Source organism: Biomphalaria glabrata, chromosome 12, assembly GCF_947242115.1.
Source record: "Biomphalaria glabrata chromosome 12, xgBioGlab47.1, whole genome shotgun sequence".
NCBI classification, from domain to species: Eukaryota; Metazoa; Mollusca; class Gastropoda; family Planorbidae; genus Biomphalaria; species Biomphalaria glabrata.
The window spans coordinates 20,512,275-20,528,475 of NC_074722.1; the positions used below are offsets into that span (position 1 = coordinate 20,512,275).

At 41.3% G+C, this 16,201-nt stretch overlaps 1 protein-coding gene across 6 annotated transcripts in view; it reads right to left on the reverse strand.

Moving 5' to 3' along the window:
- Positions 1-16,201, reverse strand: part of LOC106055954 (dynein axonemal heavy chain 8-like) — a 287,161-nt gene that overhangs the window by 119,776 nt on the left and 151,184 nt on the right. For all 6 annotated transcript variants that reach the window (XR_008773876.1, XM_056005343.1, XM_056005342.1 and 3 more), the window contains 5 exons: positions 15,810-15,912; positions 12,323-12,427; positions 4,445-4,606; positions 2,664-2,888; positions 1,428-1,600 (listed from right to left, as the gene is read on the reverse strand). Coding sequence is in view for 5 of the 6 variants with exons in the window: in XM_056005343.1 (XP_055861318.1) it covers positions 1,428-1,600; positions 2,664-2,888; positions 4,445-4,606; positions 12,323-12,427; positions 15,810-15,912 (768 nt within the window). In the remaining variant the exon portion in view is untranslated. The remainder of the gene's footprint in view (positions 1-1,427; positions 1,601-2,663; positions 2,889-4,444; positions 4,607-12,322; positions 12,428-15,809; positions 15,913-16,201) is intronic.

Consider the following 16,201-nt stretch of genomic DNA (forward strand, 5'->3'; position numbering starts at 1 on the left):
AAAAGTTTTAAATAATTAGCTTTTATTTTTTTAGCCGCTTATTTTTGTGCGTATTGTCTGTCAGTATCTGTCTGTCTGTCACGTTTAGATAATAAAAAAAAGACTAAACGCTATTGAAAATCTGATTTAACCTTTAATGTTCCTTCCAAAACATCGCAATTGTTTTAAGTATCTATATACTAGGTAGTTTCGGATGTTTTTGTGAAAAACAAATCAATGCCAACAAATGTTTAGTATAGCTCTTCTAACTTAAGAGTACATTTAATTTTCTTGCTTAGAGGTTGCAAAAGCTCATGATGAATAGTTAGTTGTTCCGGATTTAAAAATATAAATAGCATATAAACGCTAAATGAAAATCTTTATACTGACTATTATTTTATAATAATACTGCATTCCTTTTTAATCTTCGGACTCGAAGACAAGATTTATTGTGTGATAACTCTCTTTCTAATCTTGTATTTCATTAGTTTGATTACTACTTCGAAGCTATCTCAATGTTATGTATTAGAGAGAGAGAGAGAGAAAGAGAGATGTAATTTAAATTATGGTCTTTGTCTTGGACGAAGCCTCGGGATTTAAAATGTGTTGACGCTAAATATAGAATTGTTTGTGGGGATTAACATGTGACCCTGGAGGTGATGCGGGACCAAATAACTACACTCGTTTGAACATTCTTTTTTTTTTTTGGAGAGCGGGATAGTATAAGTGGATGTTCGGTACCTGGTCGTTGCTAGATGATGGCGCCAGCACGGGGTCAGTCATTCGATTCCTCGTCTGGACCTACTTATGTTTCAATCCCCGTATGGGCCTACCTATGTTTCAATTCCCGTATGGACCTACCTATGTTTCAATCCCCGTATGGACCTAACTATGTTTCAATCCCCGTATGGGCCTACCTATGTTTCAATCCCCGTATGGGCCTACCTATGTTTCAATCCCCGTATGGACCTACCTATGTTTCAATCCCCGTATGGACCTACCTATGTTTCAATCCCCGTATGGGCCTACCTATGTTTCAATCCCCGTATGGACCTACCAATGTTTCAATCCCCGTATGGACCTACCTATGTTTCAATCCCCGTATGGACCTACCTATGTTTCAATCCCCGTATGGGCCTACCTATGTTTCAATCCCCGTATGGACCTACCAATGTTTCAATCCCCGTATGGACCTAACTATGTTTCAATCCCCGTATGGACCTACCTATGTTTCAATCCCCGTATGGGCCTACCTATGTTTCAATCCCCGTATGGGCCTACCTATGTTTCAATCCCCGTATGGACCTACCTGTTTCACCATATTTTCTTCGCCTTTTTCTCTCAATAACCTTTGTTATTACAGTTCAAGATTTTTACAAATTGAAAAAAAAATACAAAAATTAATACTAAGCGAAATGTTTCTTTTTACATAATAAAGTCCACTTCACCTGTCAGTCAGAGGAGTGATGACTAATCTATCAGTGCATCCTAAGTATTCATTTTGGTAAACAAATACTACGTCTGTGATATCAACATGACAAACATCGGTTTCCTCATTGAAGTAAAATCTGGCTTGTTTTAACCAATCGAAGCTACTTAGCGAGTTGACATTTCTTTTGGTCTACACAAAAGACAAGAAATAACTCAGATTGAAGAGTTCTATTACAGCAAAGAAATGAAGTAGTTTTATAATTGGACACAATAGTGAATGATACTTTATATGATTACATTTTGTGGTGATTGATATTTGATAATTAATCTGCTACATAGTCTAGTTCATGATACTTTTTACTGTTATATAGTCGAGTGACTGATATTTGATAGTTAATTGATGTTACATAGTCTAGTGAATGATTCTTTTTACGGTTACATTACATAGTCTATCGATTTATATTTGATAATTAATCTATATTATACAGTCTAGTGAATGATACTTTTTACTGTTATATAGTCAATTGACTGAAATTTGATAGTTAATTGATATTACATAGTCTAGTGAACGAAAGTTATCCTGTTACATAGTCTTGAGACACTTGATTTAGTTGATATATACCTATGTTGCATAGTCTTTCATAGTATTTCAATCAAATAATGTCCTATTGAATGTAGCAATGACAAAGTTGTGATCACACACAAGTATCAACAGTTCTTTTAGGAAAAATGGAATAAAAACTTCAACAAACCAATGTATCAACCACACTATCTAAGAGATGTGTAACAAATCAATGTATCAAACCACACTATCTTAAGATGTGTGGAACAAACCAATATATCAATCACATTATCTTAAGTTGTGTGTAACAAACCATTGTATCATCACATTATCTTAAGTTGTGTGTAACAAACCATTGTATCATCACATTATCTTAAGATGTAACAAACCAATGCATCAATCCCACTTTCTTAAAATGTGTGTAACTAACCAATTTATGTTAAGATGTGTGTAACTAACCAATTTATGTTAAGATGTGTGTAACTAACCAATTTATGTTAAGATGTGTGTAACTAACCAATTTATGTTAAGATGTGTGTAACTAACCAATTTATGTTAAGATGTGTGTAACTAACCAATTTATGTTAAGATGTGTGTAACTAACCAATTTATGTTAAGATGTGTGTAACTAACCAATTTATGTTAAGATGTGTGTACACAAATCAATGTATTTTAATATGTGTGTACTTACTAGATCATCAAATATATCTCGTTGATGTACATGTATTGTTATCAGAGTTTCATATTTGACTCTCTCCATAGGTTTCAAATCTTCTGTAGTCTTAGAAATCAACATGTTTAATAAATTTAAAAAGTAATTGTTGGCGTTAATCATAAACTTTTTATCAAATTTCGCTGCTTTTAAAGCGTCCTCTGAAGTTTTTGTCCATAAGATTTGTATTCCTAAAAGTCCAATCTGAAAAAAACAAACAACTTTCAGTGACGATTTGTTTCAACAGACAAAACAATGACTTAAGCATTACCAATGATAGCCCTTCTGTCATAGAAACACGTCACATTTAAAAGTCAATTAAAAACCAGTTCGAATCTTTCAGACATTTTTGATAGAATAAGAAAATAAGTTGACTGTATCAAAAGAACTGTTGAAAACCTCACTTAGAGTTAGGGAAATGCATCAATTATTTTGTAGTATTTCATGTCCTAAATAAATGAATTATGACTGATTGATTAACTAATTTGTTATTTTTTTGATTGCTTGTCTTCATCGACCATGAATAATTGTGTCAAGTTTGAAATCGATACGAGACTAGAAAGTGGGAGAAAAAGAAATAGCATGTAAAAGATTTTGACCAGACAAATTGACAAACAGACGAAATGAGTTTTGACAGTTGAGACAGACAGACGGAGTGAGTTGAGACAGACAGACGGAGTGAGTTGAGACAGACAGACGGAGTGAGTTGAGACAGACAGACGGAGTGAGTTGAGACAGACAGACGGAGTGAGTTGAGACAGACAGACGGAGTGAGTTGAGACAGACAGACGGAGTGAGTTGAGACAGACAAACGGAGTGAGTTGAGACAGACAAACAGAGTGAGTTGAGACAGACAGACGGAGTGAGTTGAGACAGACAGACGGAGTGAGTTGAGACAGACGGAGTGAGTTGAGACAGACGGAGTGAGTTGAGACAGACAGACGGAGTGAGTTGAGACAGACAGACGGAGTGAGTTGAGACAGACAAACGGAGTGAGTTGAGACAGACAAACAGAGTGAGTTGAGACAGACAGACGGAGTGAGTTGAGACAGACAGACGGAGTGAGTTGAGACAGACGGAGTGAGTTGAGACAGACAGACGGAGTGAGTTGAGACAGACAGACGGAGTGAGTTGAGACAGTCAGACGGAGTGAGTTGAGACAGACAGACGGAGTGAGTTGAGACAGACAGACGGAGTGAGTTGAGACAGACAAACGGAGTGAGTTGAGACAGACAAACGGAGTGAGTTGAAAAAGACGGAGTGAGTTGAGACAGACAAACGGACTGAGTTGAGACAGACAAACGGAGTGAGTTGAGACAGACGTAGTGAGTTGAGGCAGACGGAGTGAGTTGAGACAGACAGACGGAGTGAGTTGAGACAGACAAACGGAGTGAGTTGAGACAGACAGACAGACGGAGTGAGTTGAGACAGACGGAGTGAGTTGAGACAGACAAACGGAGTGAGTTGAGACAGACAGACAGACGGAGTGAGTTGAGACAGACAGACAAACGGAGTGAGTTGAGACAGACAGACAAACGGAGTGAGTTGAGACAGACAGACGGAGTGAGTTGAGACGGACGGAGTGAGTTGAGACAGACAGACAAACGGAGTAAGTTGAGACAGACGGATGTTACTTTATTTACCTGTATTGTTGTCTTTTACCTTTACTGTTATATTTTTACCTTGTACGTATATACTCGTGATGTTACATTATTTACCTGTGATGTTACATTATTTACCTGTGATGTTACATTATTTACCTGTGCTGGAAAATTGTTCAAGAATGTGTAGAGCTCAAACTCCGAAGCACAGACGGCACGGAAAGCTTCTCTTATAATGCCGTGTAAAGACTTTTGCTGTTCATTCATCAATGTATCCAGCCACTGTTCCACATTGCCCTCACAACGAACAGGTGTCTCTAACTGGAAACATTGACCACATTTCTAAATGTAACTCTAAAACTATTCACTAGCTGTACACGTTCAGATTTGAATGCATGTGTATACTTTTAATCTAAGCGTTATGTATATGAAAGACACTGTCTAATAATAAAATGCCATTCACCTATCTATATATATAATTCTCTTCGGCGCTCAAGAGTTTGGACGAGAAGAAGAAGTAAAGGAAAGATCACTCTCTTATTTCTGCGGATAGTCACCCCACGAAAAAACAAGAGGGGGAGTGTTCACAAAATAGCAGTGCCGGACCGTTGTGACCAAGAAAGATCACTTAATTTTATTTATACCTGACTTAAAAAAGAGGGGGGGGGGGGGAGAACACGTAATCTACTCTGTAGTAACTATCGAGGCGACAGAGAGCACTGCTCAGAAAAAAAAGGGGGGGGGGAGAGAACAAGTATTTTTTCACCCGTCACTACGGATAACTGCCTGGTCGTGCTGTTTGCGCGCTGGACTGTCGTTTGGATTCATCGATAGTCTCGGGTTCAAACCCATTCCCCTTCGTCCTGTGGGAGGTTTGGACTAGAAAGTAAACTATCTTCAACTTTGAAGGAACATCCAAAACATTTTACGAACACTAAATAGCAGGGCCGGACTTAATCATTGTGGGGCCCTATGCGAAACGGATTTCGCAGGGCCAAGTTTGGGTAGGGAAGCGGATAATAAGTGAAATTTGCATTAGAAAATAAATTCGTCTATGCATTTTATTCATTCTTTACTACGTACAGAATTACTTTACGAGCCTTGCGTGTAGCAAAGTCATACAGTATATCATAATAATTCTGTTTCCTACATAGATCACTCTCAATAGCAAGGGTTTCAATCTATCTTTGAGAATTGTTGACCTCAAGAAATTCTTCATTAGTTTGAGGCGCGAGAAGCTTCTTTCACCAGATTACACAATTACGGCTAATGCATAATGCCGTTTTTATTTATCGCGCGTAGGATTGGCTTTTTACATATTGAATGACACCCCAAAATGACCATTTTTGTCTGTATATTTTAAGGGCTTTTTCGTATATTTTGTAATTTCGGGAGATTTCCAGAAGCTTCTGGTAAATCGACAGGAGGGCGCGAGAAATCTGTTTTAAGTTATAATATGGTTTAATGTAATAATTCTGGGTTCTATGAAAGTGCGGGGCCCACTGCGATCGCATAGTTTGCAGTGGCCTAAGGCCGGTCCTGCAAAGTAGCGGCGTATGCAACGCCGCCAGTAGACTAGTATCAAAACATTGAATATACTCTTTGTTGCTTTTCGGTCGGAACCCCCCCCCCCCCTTGTCCGCTTTTCCTTTTGAACACACGCTTCCTAACGCTCTCCCGCATAGAATTTTGACCCTTGAATTTTCATGTAAGCCTTTCTCCCATTGAAAGTTCGCACTATTCGAAAAGTCCACTTTTTACACATGGGTTTATTTTTTTTTTATTTCGTCAGTTATAGATCTAGACTTTACAACAAACCTTTATAAAGAAACTTACTGTATACTGCTTACAACAAAAAATCTGCTGATAACTTGGAAAAGAAAAATCCTCAGAAAAATTTATGGTGCCATACATGAGGAAACCGGATGAAAGACTCACACCATCAAAGAAATATACCAGTTATAATGAAGACCTCTCCATAGTGACGGAAATAAAAGGGAATAGATTACGTTGGGCAGGTCAACTCGAAAGAATTTCAGAGAACAGAGGAACAAAGATTGGTCACCTTCAAAAAACAAAATGCAGGTGCCCCAAAGGCAGACCACAAGTACGATGGCGTGATGATGTAGAGGCACATCTACAACAGTTAGGAGTCCGGGCTTAGAGATGTAAAGCACCGGATAGTTCAGAATAGAAAGATGAGCTAGGAGCCGACCAGGGCGTGGAGATGTAAAGCACCGGATAGATCAGAATAGAAAGATGTGCTAGGAGCCGACCAGGGCGTGGGGATGTAAAGCACAGGATAGATCAGAATAGAAAGATGAGCTAGGAGCCGACCAGGGCGTGGGGATGTAATGCACCGGATAGATCAGAATAGAAAGATGTGCTAGGAGCCGACCAGGGCTTAAAGATGTAAAGCACCGGATAGATCAGAATAGAAAGATGAGCTAGGAGCCGACCAGGGCGTGGAGATGTAAAGCACCGGATAGATCAGAATAGAAAGATGTGCTAGGAGCCGACCAGGGCGTGGGGATGTAAAGCACAGGATAGATCAGAATAGAAAGATGAGCTAGGAGCCGACCAGGGCGTGGGGATGTAAAGCACCGGATAGATCAGAATAGAAAGATGAGCTAGGAGCCGACCAGGGCGTGGGGATGTAAAGCACCGGATAGATCAGAATAAAAAGATGAGCTAGGAGCCGACCAGGGCTTAAAGATGTAATGCACTGGATAGATCAGAATAGAAAGATGAGCTAGGAGCCGACCAGGGCGTGGGGATGTAAAGCACCGGATAGATCAGAATAGAAAGATGAGCTAGGAGCCGACCAGGGCGTGGAGATGTAAAGCACCGGATAGATCAGAATAGAAAGATGTGCTAGGAGCCGACCAGGGCTTAAAGATGTAAAGCACTGGATAGATCAGAATAGAAAGATGTGCTAGGAGCCGACCAGGGCGTGGGGATGTAAAGCACCGGATAGATCAGAATAGAAAGATGAGCTAGGAGCAGGCCAGGGCGTGGGGATGTAAAGCACCGGATAGATCAGAATAGAAAGATGAGCTAGGAGCAGGCCAGGGCGTGGGGATGTAAAGCACCGGATAGATCAGAATAGAAAGATGAGCTAGGAGCCGACCAGGCCGTCGAGATGTAAAGCACCGGATAGATCAGAATAGAAAGATGAGCTAGGAGCCGACCAGGGCGTGGAGATGTAAAGCACCGGATAGATCAGAATAGAAAGATGTGCTAGGAGCCGACCAGGGCGTGGAGATGTAAAGCACCGGATAGATCAGAATAGAAAGATGAGCTAGGAGCCGACCAGGGCGTGGAGATGTAAAGCACCGGATAGATCAGAATAGAAAGATGAGCTAGGAGCCGACCAGGGCGTGGAGATGTAAAGCACCGGATTGATCAGAATAGAAAGATGTGCTAGGAGCCGACCAGGGCTTAAAGATGTAAAGCACTGGATAGATCAGAATAGAAAGATGAGCTAGGAGCCGACCAGGGCGTGGGGATGTAAAGCACCGGATAGATCAGAATAGAAAGATGAGCTAGGAGCCGAAAAATTTATGGTGCCATACATGAGGAAACCGGATGAAAGACTCACACCATCAAAGAAATATACCAGTTATAATGAAGACCTCTCCATAGTGACGGAAATAAAAGGGAATAGATTACGTTGGGCAGGTCAACTCGAAAGAATTTCAGAGAACAGAGGAACAAAGATTGGTCACCTTCAAAAAACAAAATGCAGGTGCCCCAAAGGCAGACCACAAGTACGATGGCGTGATGATGTAGAGGCACATCTACAACAGTTAGGAGTCCGGGCTTAGAGATGTAAAGCACCGGATAGATCAGAATAGAAAGATGAGCTAGGAGCCGACCAGGGCGTGGAGATGTAAAGCACCGGATAGATCAGAATAGAAAGATGTGCTAGGAGCCGACCAGGGCGTGGGGATGTAAAGCACAGGATAGATCAGAATAGAAAGATGAGCTAGGAGCCGACCAGGGCGTGGGGATGTAATGCACCGGATAGATCAGAATAGAAAGATGTGCTAGGAGCCGACCAGGGCTTAAAGATGTAAAGCACCGGATAGATCAGAATAGAAAGATGAGCTAGGAGCCGACCAGGGCGTGGAGATGTAAAGCACCGGATAGATCAGAATAGAAAGATGTGCTAGGAGCCGACCAGGGCGTGGGGATGTAAAGCACAGGATAGATCAGAATAGAAAGATGAGCTAGGAGCCGACCAGGGCGTGGGGATGTAAAGCACCGGATAGATCAGAATAGAAAGATGAGCTAGGAGCCGACCAGGGCGTGGGGATGTAAAGCACCGGATAGATCAGAATAGAAAGATGTGCTAGGAGCCGACCAGGGCTTAAAGATGTAATGCACTGGATAGATCAGAATAGAAAGATGAGCTAGGAGCCGACCAGGGCGTGGGGATGTAAAGCACCGGATAGATCAGAATAGAAAGATGAGCTAGGAGCCGACCAGGGCGTGGAGATGTAAAGCACCGGATAGATCAGAATAGAAAGATGAGCTAGGAGCCGACCAGGGCGTGGGGATGTAAAGCACCGGATAGATCAGAATAGAAAGGTGAGCTAGGAGCCGACCAGGGCGTGGAGATGTAAAGCACCGGATAGATCAGAATAGAAAGATGAGCTAGGAGCCGACCAGGGCGTGGAGATGTAAAGCACCGGATAGATCAGAATAGAAAGATGAGCTAGGAGCCGACCAGGGCGTGGAGATGTAAAGCACCGGATTGATCAGAATAGAAAGATGTGCTAGGAGCCGACCAGGGCTTAAAGATGTAAAGCACTGGATAGATCAGAATAGAAAGATGAGCTAGGAGCCGACCAGGGCGTGGGGATGTAAAGCACAGGATAGATCAGAATAGAAAGATGAGCTAGGAGCCGACCAGGGCGTGGGGATGTAAAGCACCGGATAGATCAGAATAGAAAGATGAGCTAGGAGCAGGCCAGGGCGTGGGGATGTAAAGCACCGGATAGATCAGAATAGAAAGATGTGCTAGGAGCCGACCAGGGCGTGGGGATGTAAAGCACTGGATAGATCAGAATAGAAAGATGAGCTAGGAGCAGGCCAGGGCGTGGAGATGTAAAGCACCGGATAGATCAGAATAGAAAGATGAGCTAGGAGCAGGCCAGGGCGTGGAGATGTAAAGCACCGGATAGATCAGAATAGAAAGATGAGCTAGGAGCAGGCCAGGGCGTGGAGATGTAAAGCACCGGATAGATCAGAATAGAAAGATGTGCTAGGAGCCGACCAGGGCTTCAAGATGTAAAGCACTGGATAGATCAGAATAGAAAGATGTGCTAGGAGCCGACCAGGGCGTGGGGATGTAAAGCACCGGATAGATCAGAATAGAAAGATGAGCTAGGAGCCGACCAGGGCGTGGAGATGTAAAGCACCGGATAGATCAGAATAGAAAGATGAGCTAGGAGCCGACCAGGGCGTGGAGATGTAAAGCACCGGATAGATCAGAATAGAAAGATGAGCTAGGAGCCGACCAGGGCGTGGGGATGTAAAGCACCGGATAGATCAGAATAGAAAGATGAGCTAGGAGCCGACCAGGGCGTGGAGATGTAAAGCACCGGATTGATCAGAATAGAAAGATGTGCTAGGAGCCGACCAGGGCTTAAAGATGTAAAGCACTGGATAGATCAGAATAGAAAGATGAGCTAGGAGCCGACCAGGGCGTGGGGATGTAAAGCACAGGATAGATCAGAATAGAAAGATGAGCTAGGAGCCGACCAGGGCGTGGGGATGTAAAGCACCGGATAGATCAGAATAGAAAGATGAGCTAGGAGCAGGCCAGGGCGTGGGGATGTAAAGCACAGGATAGATCAGAATAGAAAGATGTGCTAGGAGCCGACCAGGGCGTGGGGATGTAAAGCACCGGATAGATCAGAATAGAAAGATGTGCTAGGAGCCGACCAGGGCGTGGGGATGTAAAGCACTGGATAGATCAGAATAGAAAGATGAGCTAGGAGCAGGCCAGGGCGTGGAGATGTAAAGCACCGGATAGATCAGAATAGAAAGATGAGCTATTAGCAGGCCAGGGCGTGGAGATGTAAAGCACCGGATAGATCAGAATAGAAAGATGAGCTAGGAGCAGGCCAGGGCGTGGAGATGTAAAGCACCGGATAGATCAGAATAGAAAGATGTGCTAGGAGCCGACCAGGGCGTGGGGATGTAAAGCACTGGATAGATCAGAATAGAAAGATGAGCTAGGAGCAGGCCAGGGCGTGGAGATGTAAAGCACCGGATAGATCAGAATAGAAAGATGAGCTAGGAGCAGGTCAGGGCGTGGAGATGTAAAGCACCGGATAGATCAGAATAGAAAGATGAGCTAGGAGCAGGCCAGGGCGTGGAGATGTAAAGCACCGGATAGATCAGAATAGAAAGATGTGCTAGGAGCCGACCAGGGCTTAAAGATGTAAAGCACTGGATAGATCAGAATAGAAAGATGTGCTAGGAGCCGACCAGGGCGTGGAGATGTAAAGCACCGGATAGATCAGAATAGAAAGATGTGCTAGGAGCCGACCAGGGCGTGGGGATGTAAAGCACCGGATAGATCAGAATAGAAAGATGTGCTAGGAGCAGGCCAGGGCGTGGGGATGTAAAGCACCGGATAGATCAGAATAGAAAGATGTGCTAGGAGCAGGCCAGGGCCCTTCATGTGCTGCAGAGCCACTGGGAAGGATAGGACTGTGTACACACTTAAACTTATTTTTCCCATTAGTTAGAGCTCCAGGAGATCAAATAGCCTCACGCAGAAACAATTTTTAAAAGCCCTCAAGACACAGTGACATTTCTTTCAATATTTTATTCATCACTTTTTAATATTAATCAAAGCTCTATTTAGCAGGTCTGTTTTAGCATTCCTTGATGATTTCATATAGCTGGTAATTAGGAATGAACGAATTACTGTCACAATGAAGTTCAACGGTTGACATTGGCACTAAATACAAAATCAATTTTAATGACATCACACTATCTATTATACAAAAAATCATTTTATATGTTTGCTATTTACACATTCTCTTTGACTTCTTCGAGTTGCTCGACTTAGGGGCGTTTTGTATTTTGAACCTATGTAGAGACTCTGAAGCTACGTTACAATCCAAGATTTGAAGCTCTTTTTTTACATAGCTTATATTGACTTCACTCTGGATTGTACCTGACTAATATGGAGGTATAGGCTAACTTTGTCCCCTTTATAGCTGGCCGCTATAAAGTTTAAACTAGCAATAGATAACTATAAAATCGTCTAGTTTCATAAGTACTTCACTAGCACATTGGTTAGTATGTCGATTTGATGAGTCTCGAATTCTGGTCGTCCCTCCCCCTTTTTTTTTATAAATGCAGTTAAAAAGCGATTACGGTAACATTTACAGGATATCCTCTTCCTCTCCCTCCCCCCCCCCCCCAAAAGTCCTTGTAATCACAACAAATTTCCATAAAGATCAATAAAGCAGTCTCAGTCTTAGTCTTTTCCCAATTGGTCTAGACAAGTGATAGGATCGTAGCGTATTGAGAAAGCTAAAAGCATGAAATAGCGTTAGAACAAAAAACGATTGTTAAAAATATTTCTAATCGCACAGATTCATTATCGTTGGTCTAGATGTATTACAAATTTAATTAGATGACTGATCCAAACTTAATCTAATTCATAAAATATGAAGATAAATTTATAAATTTCAACTATAGAGGGATACGGCTTTTTCATCAGATCGCAAGGTCTTGCCCTTGTCTGCCCAAGAAACTTGAATCAGAACATTTTAGATGCAAAGTTCTTGAACGGCCTTTCGTTCATGTAAACGCTACGGGACATGAGAAAAAAAAAGAGCAATCTCCGAGCCTTCAAACACTTGAATGTTTTAAAGTATAGTATATAAAATATGTAATATTATTGCAAGCAACGCCAAGATAAAACGTTTGCGGTTAAAGGATAATCATTTTAAACCAAAAAAAACATCGAAGTTACATCAATGTTTAAAAATATATATAAAAACTTACATCAATTTTTTCTCCTTCTCTTGACACACATGATAGTATCAGGTCGTAAACCTTTTCATGAAACTCCACGCTTTTGATATTGTCAAATAAACCCAATAAATGAGCCTAAAAAACGATTTATAAGAAGGGCAATAACTGTTGATTTTAAAAGAATTATAAAATACATTGGTAGTGCTCAAATAAATACTCCAGTATTTTGAGTTGATGGTACAGACTGTATTTAGGATTAGAGCTCAATCTCACAGGGAGGAATAGAGAAATACGTTTGGACAGATTCATTTGTGTGGTGCCTCAATAGAGAAATACGTTGTGGACAGATTCATGTGTGTGGTGCCTCAATAGAGAAATACGTTTGGACAGATTCATTTGTGTGGTGCCTCAATAGAGTAATACGTTGTGGACAGATCATGTGTGTGGTGCCTCAATAGAGAAATACGTTTGGACAGATTCATTTGTGTGGTGCCTCAATAGAGTAATACGTTGTGGACAGATTCATGTGTGTGGTGCCTCAATAGAGAAATACGTTGTGGACAGATTCATGTGTGTGGTGCCTCAATAGAGAAATACGTTGTGGACAGATTCATGTGTGTGGTGCCTCAATAGAGAAATACGTTGTGGACAGATTCATGTGTGTGGTGCCTCAATAGAGAAATACGTTTGGACAGATTCATGTGTGTGGTGCCTCAATAGAGAAATACGTTGTGGACAGATTCATGTGTGTGGTGCCTCAATAGAGAAATACGTTGTGGACAGATTCATGTGTGTGGTGCCTCAATAGAGAAATACGTTGTGGACAGATTCATGTGTGGTGCCTCAATAGAGAAATACGTTGTGGACAGATTCATGTGTGTGGTGCCTCAATAGAGAAATACGTTGTGGACAGATTCATGTGTGTGGTGCCTCAATAGACTCAGGGAAAGGTGAGGTGTTTATTCAATCATATACTATTTCACTTTTCCTGCTTTATAGTTGCATCAGGCGATATTCATGTTACTTGTAAGGTTATCGCATACAGTATCACAGTTATCGCATACAGTATCACAGTTATCGCATACAGTATCACAGTTATCGCATACCTTATCACAGTTATCGCATACAGTATCACAGTTATCGCATACAGTATCACAGTTATCGCATACAGTATCACAGTTATCGCATACAGTATCACAGTTATCGCATACCTTATCACAGTTATCGCATACAGTATCACAGTTATCGCATACAGTATCACAGTTATCGCATACAGTATCACAGTTATCGCATACAGTATCACAGTTATCGCATACCTTATCACAGTTATCGCATACAATATCCCAGTAACACTCAAGTTAACCACAGCCTTTATTATAATTGATTAATTTTACCATCCATTATTTCCGTTAGTTTTAACCCTACGCCCCCCTCCCTTTTTTTTTTCTCTTCTCGCTCGACTTAAAAGCTTCATCGCATTGGCGAATTAAATTATTTCGAACTTTAACTTATATCCACTTGACGCAGGACAAAACAAACAAGACCTACAACGAGCGCTGGTCATTGGTGTATGTGTGTCCGAGAGCTAAGGCGGGACGTGTCTGAGCAGTCACTCGACTTGTATGGTAGCTACTAGGCATTACACCGAACGGCCCAGTTTCTTGCCAGAGCACTACGGGAGGATTGAGTCCTTCCTGCTCTGATTTTTCAATAGGAGTTCATCTCAGGTGCCATGAGTCTGGCGGTCATCTCTGAGCCCTGACTAGTCATTACTTGGCACACCTATCACATCCCAGGTCTTCCAGGCACATTTCGCTCCTCGCAATAGTCTTTTCTCTCGCACCTCTCTCGGTCTGTTTTAGCCCTCCTCTTGACATGTAGGTGCGACTTATAATCCTCTTAAGTCAATCTATTTTCGTATTGGAGAATCTTTAATTGCTCGCCACCGCCCACTCGTCTATATCTTTCTACTACTTTATAAGCCAGCGTAACTTCATCGTTTCTCCTGAAAGATGAGCGAAAACTTCTCCATTTTCTTTGTTCTAATTTTCACTTAGAATGCCCAAAGCCTCCTTCAGGTTGTCTGTCTACCTGATTCTACAATTAAGCCTACTTGATAGTATCATCAAGTAGCAATAGCAAGTATAACCGTAGCATCAAGTTGATACTATACTGCTATCCGCACTACTGTGCCCACATTGACCCTAGTGAAACTTGGACTGATACACAAGCACTGTGTCAACGGCAACCCTCTATTTGTATCTTTCTCTATTGTCTTTTTGTTGCGTGCCTGTTTCCCATTTATTTTTGATGACGAAGCACATTGCAAATTATTACAATCATATTCTAGACACAAAACAAACCAATACACGCTGGTCGTAACAAAACAAACCAATACACGCTGGTCGTAACAAAACAAACCAATACACGCTGGTCGTAACAAAACAAACCAGACATGCAATACACGCTGGTCGTAACAAAACAAACCAATACACGCTGGTCGTAACAAAACAAACCAATACACGCTGGTCGTAACAAAACAAACCAATACACGCTGGTCGTAACAAAACAAACCAGACATGCAATACACGCTGGTCGTAACAAAACAAACCAATACACGCTGGTCGTAACAAAACAAACCAATACACGCTGGTCGTAACAAAACAAACCAGACATGCAATACACGCTGGTCGTAACAAAACAAACCAATACACGCTGGTCGTAACAAAACAAACCAGACATGCAATACACGCTGGTCGTAACAAAACAAACCAATACACGCTGGTCGTAACAAAACAAACCAATACACGCTGGTCGTAACAAAACAAACCAATACACGCTGGTCGTAACAAAACAAACCAGACATGCAATACACGCTGGTCGTAACAAAACAAACCAATACACGCTGGTCGTAACAAAACAAACCAATACACGCTGGTCGTAACAAAACAAACCAATACACGCTGGTCGTAACAAAACAAACCAATACACGCTGGTCGTAACAAAACAAACCAATACACGCTGGTCGTAACAAAACAAACCAATACACGCTGGTCGTAACAAAACAAACCAATACACGCTGGTCGTAACAAAACAAACCAATACACGCTGGTCGTAACAAAACAAACCAATACACGCTGGTCGTAACAAAACAAACCAATACACGCTGGTCGTAACAAAACAAACCAGACATGCAATACACGCTGGTCGTAACACTGACAACACGGTGTCCAACAATGTTTGTACTTGTGTAGAACTAATATGAAAGTCACTGGTCTGACCAATACATCTAACAATGTTTGTACTTGTGTAGAACTAATATGAAAGTTACTGACCAATACATCTAACAATGTTTGTTCTTGTGTAGAACTAATATGAAAGTCACAACCAATACATCTAACAATGTTTGTTCTTGTGTAGAACTAATATGAAAGTCACTGACCAATACATCTAACAATGTTTGTTCTTGTGTAGAACTAATATGAAAGTCACTAGTCTGGCTTATTAAAGTTTATACCTGGATAGTATGACAGTCACTGGCCTGCCCTAATATCTCTAACAATGCAGGATCTGATACAAAAAAGAATCTTGGAAAAAGTAATCTCTTTCTTTCTAAGTACCTGAAAAAAAAATCGCCATGTCAAGGTTTAGGTATAGCCTCTAAAATTAATGAAGCTTTTTATTTTATTTACCTTTTATAAGTTACTTTGATTATATTTTATTAGTTCATCACATTAGAAAACACTTTCGTATGTCGAACCAAATGTTTTTTTCAAATAAATTTTGTATGCACACTTCACTTGTTCTAGATTAAAAGTGATTGAATTCTAATAACAGGGCATTCATTCACACTTCACTTGTTTTAGATTAAAAGTGATTGAATTCTAATAACAGGGCATTCATTCACAC